The sequence below is a fragment of the Syngnathus leptorhynchus genome, chromosome 5, assembly GCF_054491065.1.
Source record: "Syngnathus leptorhynchus isolate UIUO chromosome 5, UIUO_Slep, whole genome shotgun sequence".
Taxonomy (NCBI): Eukaryota; Metazoa; Chordata; class Actinopteri; order Syngnathiformes; family Syngnathidae; genus Syngnathus; species Syngnathus leptorhynchus.
Window position 1 is genome coordinate 4,303,503 of NC_141199.1, and position 13,484 is coordinate 4,316,986.

Consider the following 13,484-nt stretch of genomic DNA (forward strand, 5'->3'; position numbering starts at 1 on the left):
TCCCTGTTCCACAACTCTTAGAAGAAAACAAGTTCATGTAGTGTGCCTGCACATTCCTCACCCCCCACCAATCCACACAAGCACTCCAATACTAGATATTATATTGATATGATTATATGTTTCACACAACCTTAAAAAATATGTTTGAAAACTGCTAAAAGCACATTTCCCTTTATTTTACACCAACTAAAACCACCAAAGGACTCGTTTAATTTAGATCCTGAGGACAATTTCTTTAATTCTGTTCATGTCGACTGTAATTATTACCAGATGACCAAATTATTGTTATATACTCTAACCAAGAGGGAAAATCTCTATCCTTGATCCATTATACTGCTAGAAGTCGACAAGCAAATCTCCAATGAATGAAAGATTATCTAAATATTCTAACAATTCCGTTTGATATCATAGTGGTCAGTGAAACTTGGTAATGTGATAGCAAGTTGAATGATTTTTGTCTGAAGAACTATAACATGTACAATATGAACAGGGACAAAAAAACTGAAGATGTTGCACTATGCATCAATGAGAAATACAACTGTAAAGTCGTTGCCAATATGAGGTGCAATGGAAAATATTTTTGAGTATGTCACAGTAAAAATTAAAATGACAGACAGAAATCTTTTTTTTATTTCTTGTGTTGACAAGACCCCTATCAGTATCAGTGCATTTTCAGATTCTATTGAAAGATTATTCTCAAACATCACACAGAAAGATTTTATTGTCTGTGGGGATACTTATACAGAACTTTTGAAGTATAATAATCATAAACTCACTAAAGATTTTCATGATGTATAGCTTAATGCCATTTCCAAGAATCACTAAACCAACAAGGGTTACTACAGCCAGTGGATCCTTAATAATATCTTTATAAGATTCGTAGGAATAGGAAGTGTATACAGTGATATTCGTGACCACATGCCAGTTTTTATATTTACATAGATAGATCAATCGCTCAATCAAACAGAAGGAAATCAAATACAGAAGAAAACTACGAGCCATGGATGACGAAATGCCTTATTAATACATGTAGAAAAATTTACTGTATAAAACGTTCATCAAAAATGGGACTTTTGAATCGGAAAGCAAGTATCCATCCATCTTCTGAACCGCTTAGTCCCCACGGGGGTCGGGGGCGTGCTGGAGCCTATCCCAGCCGTCATCGGGCAGCAGGCAGGGGACACCCTGAACCAATTGCCAGCCAATGCAGGGCATACGAAGACGAACAACCTTCCGCACTCGCACTCACACCTAGGGGCAATTTAGAGTGCTCAATTGGCCTTCCAAGCAGGTTTTTGGGATGTGGGAGGAAACCGGTGTGCCCGGAGAAAACCCACGCGGGCTCGGGGAGAACATGCAAACTCCACACAGGGAGGGCCGGAGGTGGAATCGAACCCGCACCCTCCTAACTGTGAGGCGGACGTGCTACCCACTGCACCACCGAGCAGCCCACACCAGCCCTAAAATGAAAAAAAAAAAAAACATATATAAGTCACACCGGAGGAAAAGCCGGACAAACGAGGAGCTGAGAACGGGCCTGACGTAACATTCAGAGTTATTCAAGTAAGTATTACATAAATAACACGTTTATCAAACCATCTGTGTCACTCCAATTCATTAAATCCATCGATCGTGCTTTATGTAAACAATGCTGCGTATGCGCCGCTGACGTCGGACTCGTCGTGAGTTGCATTTCTAATTATTCCACAGACCCATATAACGATATATAAAGTATATTTCAAATAACTATCATATTAAAACAATATTATCAAACCATCAGTGTCACTCCAAATCATTAAATCCATTGATCAAATTCCTCGTTCTTTGTGTCAACAACGACGCGCGTGCGCTGCAGAGATCTAGTATATAACTATATTGTAGCGTTAACAAAGTACCAGGAAAGACGTGGCTTTGGTAAACAGCTCTTCATTTAACAAAACATGTGTTCAACGAGCCAACAACTACTGAACTTCCAGCCACGGAGGCGAAAGAAAGCTCCGTAGAGTATGACCGGGCGTGCGTAAAAGCCATGTCCGAGCCCCATCCACCGTCCCCGGACAGCCACCCGGCCGAGCGCCGGCCCCCGACGTCCTTCCACGGAGGTGAAAGAGAGCTCCCGTCGAGAAGGACCGGGCGTGCGTAAAAGCCATAATAGTTTTTCAAACCTTCTGTGTCACTCCAAATCATTAAATCCTTCAAACTCTTCACTTACAAACAAAGGCGCTAATGATGCCGGTAGTACGTGGAGCCCTTTGTCATCTTCGTCATTCCGTGATGGAATCCTTCATCCTTTATGTAAACAACCACGGCGCGGCACGGGTGACGTCACTTGCAGTTCAAATGACAGTAATCCCTTGCTACATCGCGGTTCGTTTATCGCGGTTTCACTACATCGCGGATTTTTTTATTTTGAAAATTTGTGAAAAAATCACATATAAGTACTCCTGAGTATAAGTCGCCCCCCCCCCCCAAACTATGACAAAAACCGATACTTAGTCAAAAATTACGGTATTTGGAGAAATTTAACTAGCCTAGTTAATAAAAGTAAAAACAAATTGCTGTGCTTTGGAGTACCTCTCAAAAAATGTTGGCTTGCAGTCCACCGAGGATGGAGTTGTAAATGGTTTCAATTATTTTGTCAATATAGGTCCAAACCTGGCAGAAAAGATCCCCAAAACACACAGCTCTGTCACAACAACTGCTGTCTTTGATCCCAAACTTACAAATTCTATCTTTCTCCGGCCTGTTGATGAGACTGAAATTTTAAAAGTTGTTCGCAACATGGTAAACCTCCCAGCGAGCAGGTTTTGTTCACAGAGTAAGTTACCACAGTAACGGACCCAGAGTTACATCTCTTTCTGGAATGGATAACTCAGAGTTTCCCTCATTTTAGGCTTAATTTACTCACAGTTTCCACATGACCCGCTTTCTGGAATACCCCTCTGGTGGAAGAAATCACAATATAGACAATAAACCATATGGCAATCTTCATTGACTTAAAAAAAGCCTTTGATACCATAGATCATGATGTTCTCATTCATTAATTAGTTAATTGAGGAGCTCCATTCCAACCTTCAGTACACAACCTGTGGTGTCCCACAAGGATCGATTTTAGATTCACTTTTGTTTCTATTGTATATTGATGACATATGTGATGTATCAAAAAGGTTTGAATTGGTTCTATTCGCTGATGACACCACTATACTATGCTGTGGAAAGGATTTGCAAAAATCGCTGGTCGATGTGACTGCAGAAATGGTAAAACTAAAGTCCTGGTGCTATGCTAACAAATTATCCCTCAACCTAAAAAAATTGAAAGTCTAAAAATTGACAATAAAAGTATAGGGCAGGGTAACAAATATTGAGTCATACTTGACCACAAGCTGTCTGAGAAACCCTAGATAGCAAACATTCAAAACAAGATAAATCCATTCCCAACTCAAGTCATCAACCCCACTTGCTCTCATAATGTACAAGTCATATAGGACTACATTAATCTTTCAGATCTGGAAATGTTCATTTTTATTGGTTGAAATAACACATGATAAACCAAACATACTTTCCAAATTTCTGTAGATTCAACTTGGTTGCAAGGTTAGTCATTACATCAGCCACCATATCTGATGTTGTACCGTATTCTATGACCATCACTGGCTGACAAACGGACAAAATGAAAATGAATATCAATATCCTTACACCTCTGGTGATTTACTGGATTTTTAGCCAAAGCAATGGCTCCTTGGTTGTCCTCTAAAATTTTTGCTTGAGCATATTTATGTTCCATTTGCATGTTCTCCCCGTGTCCGCGTGGGTTTTCTCCGGGCACTCCGGTTTCCTCCCACGTCCCCAAAACATGCTTGATAGGCCGATTGAGCACTCCAAATTGTCCCTAGGTGTGAGTGCGAGTGCGAATGGTTGTTCGTCTCTGTGTGCCCTGCGATTGGCTGGCAACCGGTTCAGGGTGTCCCCCGCCTACTGCCCGATGACGGCTGGGATAGGCTCCAGCACGCCCGCGACCCCCGTGGGGAATAAGCGGTTCAGAAAATGGATGGATGGATATTTATGTTCCTTGTCCATATCCTGTTGCAAATGTAAGAAATATACACATTATTGAGTCGTTGCAGCTAGAGCCATATAATTTGCCTCTCATGTAGATAACACAACTGTGGGCTGTTTCTTTGATTTCCACTGCAGGGGCTTGTTCAGTTAAACTCACACAATAACCCCTGGTACTGCGCCTATCCTTCAGATCCGCTGCCCAGTCAGCGTCACTGTAGGCTACAAGTTGAAGCACTTCTTCACTTTTCTTGCTGCATAACTCATAATTGACTGTACCTTTTAAATATCACGTTTGGCCGCTATCATGTGATCTTGTTTTGGTTGTGATAGGTACTGAGATAACCTGCTCACTGACAAACTTATGTCTGGTCTTGTACATGTCATCACATAGATTAGGCTGCCGATAATTTTCTGGTACCTTTGTGGGTCAGCAAGCTTACCATTCCCATGTAGGGGTAACTTCTGTTTACACAGGGTAGATCTCGGTTAACATTCAGTCATACCAAATATTTTTTAGATGTACCTCCGTTGAGTCGTTTTCACAATCCCTTTTGTCTGCTCAAAATCAATGCCTAGGAAATGCTTGAGTTTTCCTAAATCTTTCATTTTAAATCTTGCCATGAGCATTCTCTTCACACCCTCAATTTGTTCACCATCTCTAGCTGCAATAAGTAAATCATCCACCCAAATAATCAGTATGACCTTCTTACATCCTGCTCCCCTTGTGCAGACACAGTGGTCTGCTGGGTTCTGTCATTTTCACTGAGGTAGTCATGCTCTATATACATGTCTAGCGGCATTTGTCCTTGTCCCCATCTGTTATTGATCCTTTTTTGAAATTTTGCCACTTGTATTCTTGCACTTGTATGCGCTGCTGTGACGAGTAAATTTCCCCGCTGTGGGATGAATAAAGTTCTATCACTCAATCAGTTCAGATAAGCTGTCTTGACATCCATTTTCTGTGTTAGGTTTGTTCATGTAAAGGTGTCATTTTCTAGAAGAGAATTAACCTCTTCATCCATAGCGCTGGCCCAAAATTGGGACATTGGGGAACTCATAGCATCTTCAAAGGTTTGGGGTATACTACACACCATCCTGTAACAAGAATCGATGTTAGCCTGGTCATCATCAATATCAGACACGTAGTCATCAAGGTATTTTGGAGCTCTCCTGTCTCTTCGTGGATAGCGCATAATTTTATCCTCTCCTCCTTCACCTCTCCTCTGTGGTTCTTGGCTAAGCATCGCCTCTGCCTCTGGACAGGTCAAGTCGCACGTGTCAAACTCAAGGCCCGGGGCCAGATACAGCCTGCCACTTCATTTTATGTGGCCCACGAAGACGATGTTCTCTCTCTCGCCCCCTCAAGGAGTTGAGCCAGTCACTTTGGTTCAGTACTCTCAAAACTTCTTAACTTAGTTTTAACGTCAGTGAATGTCATTACGTCAGCACTCTGGGTTATATAGACGCTAATAGTTATATGACTCTGGTAATGCTTTCAGAATCATTGCGATCAAAAGTCCATCACTGAGCGTCTCTTAAGCCTTTCTCAGTGCTGTTATGGCCCTTTCGATCCAAAGCACATAGTCTTGACAGTTTCATTGACCCCCTTCTGAAGAGATGTACATTCTGTGTAGAGGTTGATCACTCGTGGTTTGCCTTTACCTGCATAATGATTCCACCGAATTTCCAAGGCTTTCTGCCCATCTCCACCGGCATGCCTCATTAGGCTCTTATCCAGAAACTGAATCAGTTCAGCATAAGCGTCTTCATTTTTCTCTTTGTACACGTCTATGTCAAAGTTATCTGGCTCAGGCAAGATGATCTCCTTTAGTCCTTGCAGCTGCATGTGTCCTATGAACTTCTCTTCACAGCTTGTAATTTGTTTTGTCTCTGTCAAAACACAGTCTTAACCATCGGATTCCAATATCCCGCCCGGAACCATAACCTGTTGCGTTTGCCATTTCTCTGGATCACCCGATCAACCTATTATCTGTGGAGGAACCAATTGCACACAGCACGCTGTGGGATTGTGTTTAGGACATTCACATTTACTTCAACAGGTGCAACACATACACGCAATCCTCCTGCCTGATGACATCACCACAGTGCGCCTCTCCCCCAATTAAGAGAGCACACACCCCAACTCAAGTCAACATTAATAAATATAGGTTTTCGAGGTATTAAAATTAAATGGTAAATATTGAGCAATACCATCCTTATATACGTAAAACTACACCCATGTATTTGTCAAATGGTTGCTTATTTACTGTAAAGAAGTGTTTCCTAAGAAAAAGGCCACTGTACAATTGGAGGTAGGTCTCGATAAGTTCCTTGAACAGCAGTACAGTACAGTAATCCCTTGTTTATCATAGATAATTGGTTCCAAGACCACCCTCGATATGTGAAATTTCACAAAGTAGTGTCACCCTCACATTTTTGACATACATAATGTTTTGGTGTATCAATAAATGTATATTAAACCATATAAGTAGTACATATGTACATATAAGTACAAGTACATATATCTTGAATATAGGCGATTTGAGGTGCTAGGAGACTGTGCTTTACTTTTCACAAAGATTGGCGAGACTGATTTCGGACAGTATAAGTGTACCTGTTTCAAATGGAGTGTGAGGAAAACAGACGGCCAAGAGATGGCAGACAGCGTTAAACTCGTGACATTGATGGAGAAAAATGCAATTGCTGAAGAGACAGCACGCTCGAGGGGCATGCCAAGTAGGAGGAGGCGGTCACAATCAAAAATGACACCTCACCCCTGACAACAATTAACGGCAGCTTTAAAACCCATTCTGTCGCTTCAGGCACGCTCATGACGAGAGTAGAGGCTGTGAAGCCGACGCCTGACGTTCCAGAAAATGTCAACGAAGCGTTTGCGGAATCGGACTGGTCCCCGACAGGTGCGAAGTAACTTGCATGCTATGACGAGACGAGCGGCTGCATGGAAGGTTTGTGGGTTCGAGGCCTCGGCATTACCAGGGGTTGACGAATGGGCAAGCAAAAATATGTGGTATCAACTGATGGTGCATTCAATTAAATCATCCAAGGCGGTGAGTGGTCCGTGTTTAGTCAGGGTAAAAACACCTAGTACGCTGCGGGCTGTTTTTCAAACCATCCCGGTGTCGGTATCCGACGACTGTCAACTTAGGTTGCTGGTTTGGTTAGTGTATGAACAGTCGTGGAAAGCGTCCGAAACCGACGCCCAGGTCAGGAAGATTATCAAACCCACAGGGGTGTGCGCGTAGATAAGTGAACTCCCCTACTTGGATTTGCTCGCCGTGCACGATGATATTCAAGTTGCGGTGCCGGGGTCCATAAATGTTCCATCGGTAAGGGTGCCTGCCTGTTTTTGTTCTAATGTGACACATGGAGGACCTGGAGTGTCTATGAGAGTGGCAGATTGCGAGGTTTACTCCATGCAGTTCCCAGGAGAATCATGGGGAAAGAGGGGTGCCATTCATCCGGTGACCTTTGCTCTACCAGACTCACAGCACACTATTACTGTAAAGGTGCAAAATCGTACGGTCCCTGGAAACACGACCATAGGAAATTTTAGGAATATCTGGTGGGTGTGTGGGACTAAAGCTTATTTGGTTTTACCTTATGGCTGGGTGGGTTGCTGTTATTCTGCTATCTTGAAGCTCCCGTTTGAGGTAATGACGATAAGGAAGGGCCACAAGCCTGAGGGAGAGGCCTTTAAGTCAGTCCCGAGTAGGGCGAAGAGTGAGATGGCAGCTATTCACACTACAGACACGTACCATTGGAGAATTAGCTTGGGAGAAAAATGGGGCCTGGGCATTTTTCCCTGGTATGGGGTTACGTTTTTGGCGGATCACATTGATAACACTACGTATAGGGGTTTGCAAATGAGACGATCAAGGGTTTCAGACAGTTGTCGCTTACTCAGAAGGGCCAGCGGCTGACTCTGCTTAGACACGATATGGCCTTAGATTATATCTTGGCAAGGCAAGATGGGGTTGTGTGTGTCCCTAAATTTAATGGACGACGTTTGCTACACTTTGATCCCAGATAACACCGACAACATAACCAGTATCATCGACGCGCAGTCATTCGGGATTCTATCGGGCGGTCCGAGGTTGCTGGTTGGTCAGCGACAAGCTGGCTGCAGGATAGACTGGGACCTGTGGGGGCGATACTGGCGCAGGTGTTGGGGGCGCTCGGGATATCACTATGTGTAATGTTTTGTTTCTGCACCGTGATATGTACTTGCGCAAAGGCCATGATATTGCAGTGGATAGGTGTGATAATGTCGAGGGACCAAACCCAGATGCCGCTACTCCTGGTCGACTGCGGGGCAGATCGGCAATGGGCGAATGAGGTGGTAGTGAATGACAGGTACTCGGCTTAAATTAATGAAAGTGAGAAAAGAAAAAAAAGAAAAAAGAAGACAGGAAAATGAAGAGAACAGAAACCCAGGAGTGGCGAACAATGATAAAGGACCAATTTCTTTTTTGTCCAGCTTTTCATTTTAATTTTTGCGACGTTGTGGCATGATTGTGTGTTACCATTGTAATGTGACCCGCCGTACAGTGTTGCCCAGCCGGTGAATATCGGGGTGGGGGGATGAAGAGACTGTCCAGCCCGTGACGGACTCATCTCAAGGTTGCATGTGTGGCTTGCATTTTGTGCCGTTGTCATCACTCGATACTGGCAGTGGTTCTCATTCGTTGCAGAACCCCTGGATGCTGACCGAGGCCTTGCAAGGGACTCTATGGACGGTGAACTTGTCACGTTTCGTCCCCAGCCGTTCCACTATGTGTCGGTTGTCTTGGTTTCTGTCTGTGTGCTCGCCCCTCGCTTCCTGTGTGCCCATGATTAGTTTGATTATTCCCACCTGCCTCTTGTTACCTGTCGTGTATATATGTTCTGTCTGCCCCTCACTCCCCATCGGATCATTGTTGTCTGTTGTTTCGTTGTCGTGTCGTCTTCATGTCCTTTTGGTTCCTGTCGTTTTCAAGTATGTTTTGGTTAGGAAGTCATGTTAGTTTTGTTAAGTCATGTCAGGTTATCGAGTCTGTATTTTGAGTTCCACCAATAAACCCTGGTCCAAGCTGCACTTGGTCGCCCTGTTCCATTCCACCCGTGACAGAATGATCCGACCACTTCAGCGACGCCCGATCCACATCCGTCATCCGGGCTTGTTACAGCGCAAGCGGCTCCGTTGTCTCCGTCAGACTTCGCCCCAGCGATGTCGGACCCGCGGCCGTCGCCAGAGCTCCTGCTAGCGGGGCTAGACCCGCGGCCGCCATCGGACTTCGGCACAGCGCCATCGGCTCCAAGGCCGCCGTCGGACCTTGTCCCAGCGACGCTGGACCCGCGGCCGTTGCCGGAGCTCCTGCTCGCGGTGCTAGACCCCCTGCCGCCATCGGACTTTGGCACGGCGCCATCGACTCCACGGCCGCTGTCGGACCTTGTCCCAGCGACGCCAGACCTGCGGCTGTTGCCGGAGGTCCTGCTAGCAGCGCGAGACCCGTGGCCGCCATCGGGTTCCACCGCGGCTGTCGCTGGACCTCATGCTAAGGGGGGGGGGGGGCAACACTTCGGGGTTTTGATTTGATAGCATGCTTTGATACCTTGTTACTATATACCTCATTAGTTTATCACATCTTTATTTACCTCATCTTGTTAACTCTTTGCATGTTTATCATATGACGGTTCAGTTTGACTGTCTAGCGGTCAGTGGACATGTCATTTCTTTTCATTATTGTTTTGGGAGCTCATACTGTGTTTTGTGGATTGTGATGTGTGCCAGGACTCCTTTGACCTAGCTAACATCAGGTAGAGGGAATCGCTGTGGGTGTTAGAATGGGCTTACCTTGTCATTAGACTGGCAGGGTTTTTCTCGAGGGAGGGCCGGCAACTTTTTGGGGCTCCTAACGGGCCACGCCAAATTCATTACTTCCCAAATTGTCGACGTTGTTGACTAAGGGGGGTGGTTGCCGTCAATTAGATACTGTGACCTTCAGTTTTCTTCACTTGTGGTTCCTGAGAGGCCTTAGATTGCTGTCAGGGAGCGATTGGATACTGAAGAGGGAGCAACAGCAATGTGTACATGTTCTATTAGGGCAGACAATCTCTGTACAATGTGATGCTCATATGTACAATTCTTTTATCATTTTATGTATACATAACTGCTCAATCAGAACATGTATACAACACACACAACAGAATGACTTACACACGGGGTTGACGCCCCCCACACTCAGGTACGAAATGGTTATGTGACAAGTTCCCGCCTCAGGTACGAAATGGTCATGTGACAAGTTCCCGCCTTTCCGGACAGTATAAAACAAGCTGACCTGGAGACAGAAGCTGTTGTTTCATCTGCTGCCGTGCCTTGTGTATTGACCGCCATTAAACAACCCAAGATCTTGCCAATAAAGAACCAACTCCATACCCCACATCCTTGCTTTCCTGGCTCAACAACGGACATCCCGCGCAACACGCAACAATACCAAAATAGTTTGAGCTTTCCTAGTTAATATAACCTAAAGTAGCATGCCTTGAGCGTTATTTAGGCTGAGCGGTTATAGACCAAATTGTAGATGTGACCATAAATTGGTAGGGGGAAGATTTTTGGATGTTTACTAATGTCATCTCTTGCCAGACCGATGTAGAGTCATTTAAAATGTCCCGAAGGGAGGGTATGTGGTATATATTTGCCGGGCTCCTGTCTCTGTATGTTGCCCTCACAAGGCTGGGGTCAATGCAGCGGATCAAGCATAGGCTATTTGTGCTGAATAGAGGTTTAGTTTCAGTAATGTACAGGTACGACACAGAATATAGAACGGTCAGTTGTTCGTGACCAGAAAAAGAACGAGAAGATGGCCTTGTATGGATTGCAGAACGAACAAGCAAACTGAGGCTCAAACCGCAGCTGTTAGGGCCTAACAGTTAGGCAAAGCGATGAGATCATGAGTCTCGCCAGGTATAAAGCCTGGGGACTGAAAGACCTCGGGGGGCCACTCAACTATTTTTCTTTGGGCGTGAGGCACTTCATTCTGACATCGGTTGAATAAAATATTTTCCCAATCAACTGTATGTCACTGAAGTTTTCCTTCTTTGAGCCAGCCACCTTCCACCAAGTGTTTTTGGACATCAGCCGAGCAACGATGACAATTCACCACAGCAGTGGACCGCCGACCGCGCAACCGTAGCGCGCTGGTCGCATTATTGTGACACAGCCGCTGAAATTTTGAAAATATTTTTTTAATCCTGATGTACTTTCCAAAATTTAAGTGGACCTCAGTGCGCGGGGAGCTTAATTTGGTCCTTTTAGAGCGTCTTTGTGTTTTAGGATGGCTTTACTGCTCCCACTTGCTTTCTTTGGAGACATGATTAGGGTAAATACAATCCTCACAGTAACGAAAATACAATAACAACGAACGGAGTCAGTCAACATCCGGGCCGCGCGGTCGGTTTTCTCGGGTCCTCTCCGCTCATCTCGCGAGGTTCGACCTCCGAATGTTTGTTCGACATCGGAAGCAAAAAAATCTCGTTTTTTTTCGTTCGAACTCCGATTTGTTTGAGAACTGGGACGTTCGAAATCCAAGGTTTGACGGTACTCGATTTTGATAGTGCTTCCTTTTCAATACTGAAAAAATACGTATAAACGCCAGGAATTACGCTGCACGTACTCCTACTGACGTAGGACGTAATGGCTTCCTCTCCGCCAATAAACACAAAGGAAAAGAGAAGCCCGATGACGTCTACAATGACGCCGCAATAACAGCATCAGGAAGCCTGTACGAAGAGTGCTCAACTTGGGTCCCAAGTGGAGTTAAAACCAATTGAAGAGTATCTGAAAATATTACAGAAGAAGGCCCAAATCAAAAACGCCGTTTTTAAATAAAAGTACATCACAGTTTCCAGCATGAGCTAATAAAGCTCCGGATGTAAGACAGTCAGGCGAGCTAGTTAACTTTACGTTAGCTGTCTCTGCTAATTTATTTGTCAACACAACTGTCATCCTCAGTGACGATCGTAAACGGCAGTTCAGACGTTGGTAAGAAATAGCAACTCGACAAGCTTTTACAAAAACATGAAAGCCCCCCTCACGTGACTAGGTTTACTCGTGACTGTCCTAATTCAAAACATTAGCTTGATTATGTGTTCAAACGCACTACGCGTGTTTTTGTGTGCATTTGCTTTACAATTTGAAAACAAATGCTGACTGAACTATTCGAAAGTTGCCTTCACAATATTTTCATTGCACCCCCATGGTTAACTAAATGACACAGGCCAAATTTTCCTGCGCACCTGGCATGATATTATGTTGTACATCAAGTTAATACACTACATTGCCTGACTCGTGTCAGTTTCAGGATGGCCGGAGTGTTCGATATAGACTTGGAGACTGAGGTTCTCAGTGAATCAGAGGTATGTTTTAAGCCCTTTTACTTAGATTACTTCTCTATAGTCAATGTTACAATGCAGATATTTGCAAATATACTTTATTGTGCAAAAGTCTTAAGCATTGTTCTTCGTTGTTTGGCTTTTAAATTAACTTATCGCACACAAATTAATACAAAACCGATGTTCCTTAAAGTTTGCAACAAAATACTGCATGAACCAACAACCACAACTGGATAAAGTGCCATTACATCTATTGGAATCATCCAACCCTTAGACTCAGATTGGTACTTTTCTTTCTTACTTTTACTTGCTTTTTCTTTTCTTTATCCATTAACTGGAAGTAGCCAGCTAGTTGAAATAAAACAAACAAAAACAAAACAAATGGATGGACAAACCCAAGTTCTATGATATTTTTTTTTGGTCCTTTATTTGTTTCCTTTGTTTTTTGTTTGTCAGTAAGTTAGTTGAGCCTTGGTGGAGGCTGGCGTGCTACCATGTGGCTTACTTGCAGTTTATTCCTTTTGACATGGCTGAAACAACAAATACAATGTTGACCCAAGACTGTGCACATTAAGTTACATAATAATGTACTTGCATTACTTTTAACTATTAGGACTTGTTCCCCATCCTTAGGATGATGTTTCTGATGGCACCGTAACTGAACCGGACAAGTGAGTTCAATTCATCGTTATACTGAAAAGGGAAGTCAAGTCAATAAAATGTTTTATGTGGCACCACTATGTATGTATAGTATGATTAGTATTAATCTGTTCTCTGAGTTCGGTCATCTGACGTTCGCAAGTTGATCCCTAATTGGTCGTTACCACCTGAGAAACTGTGATGTAATTTTCAGTTGGCGCTGATTGGCAAAATGGCAGCCCCTTGAGATAGATAAAAATATTTGACAGGTGAATTCATGTTCCACAAATGCTATCTATCTATCTATCTATCTATCTATCTATCTATCTATCTATCTATCTATCTATCTATCTATCTATCTATCTATCTATCTATCTATCTATCTATCTATC

General features: G+C 43.8%; 1 protein-coding gene across 2 annotated transcripts in view; it reads left to right on the forward strand.

Moving 5' to 3' along the window:
• The first annotated feature begins 11,819 nt into the window (after positions 1–11,819).
• LOC147056275 (ribosomal protein S6 kinase beta-2-like) overlaps positions 11,820–13,484 on the forward strand; it is a 42,952-nt gene continuing 41,287 nt past the window's right edge. For both annotated transcript variants that reach the window (XM_085913178.1, XM_085913177.1), the window contains exons 1-3: positions 11,820–12,103; positions 12,417–12,477; positions 13,087–13,124. In XM_085913178.1, coding sequence (XP_085769304.1) covers positions 12,424–12,477; positions 13,087–13,124 — 92 coding nt within the window. In that variant the 5' untranslated portion in view covers positions 11,820–12,103; positions 12,417–12,423. The remainder of the gene's footprint in view (positions 12,104–12,416; positions 12,478–13,086; positions 13,125–13,484) is intronic.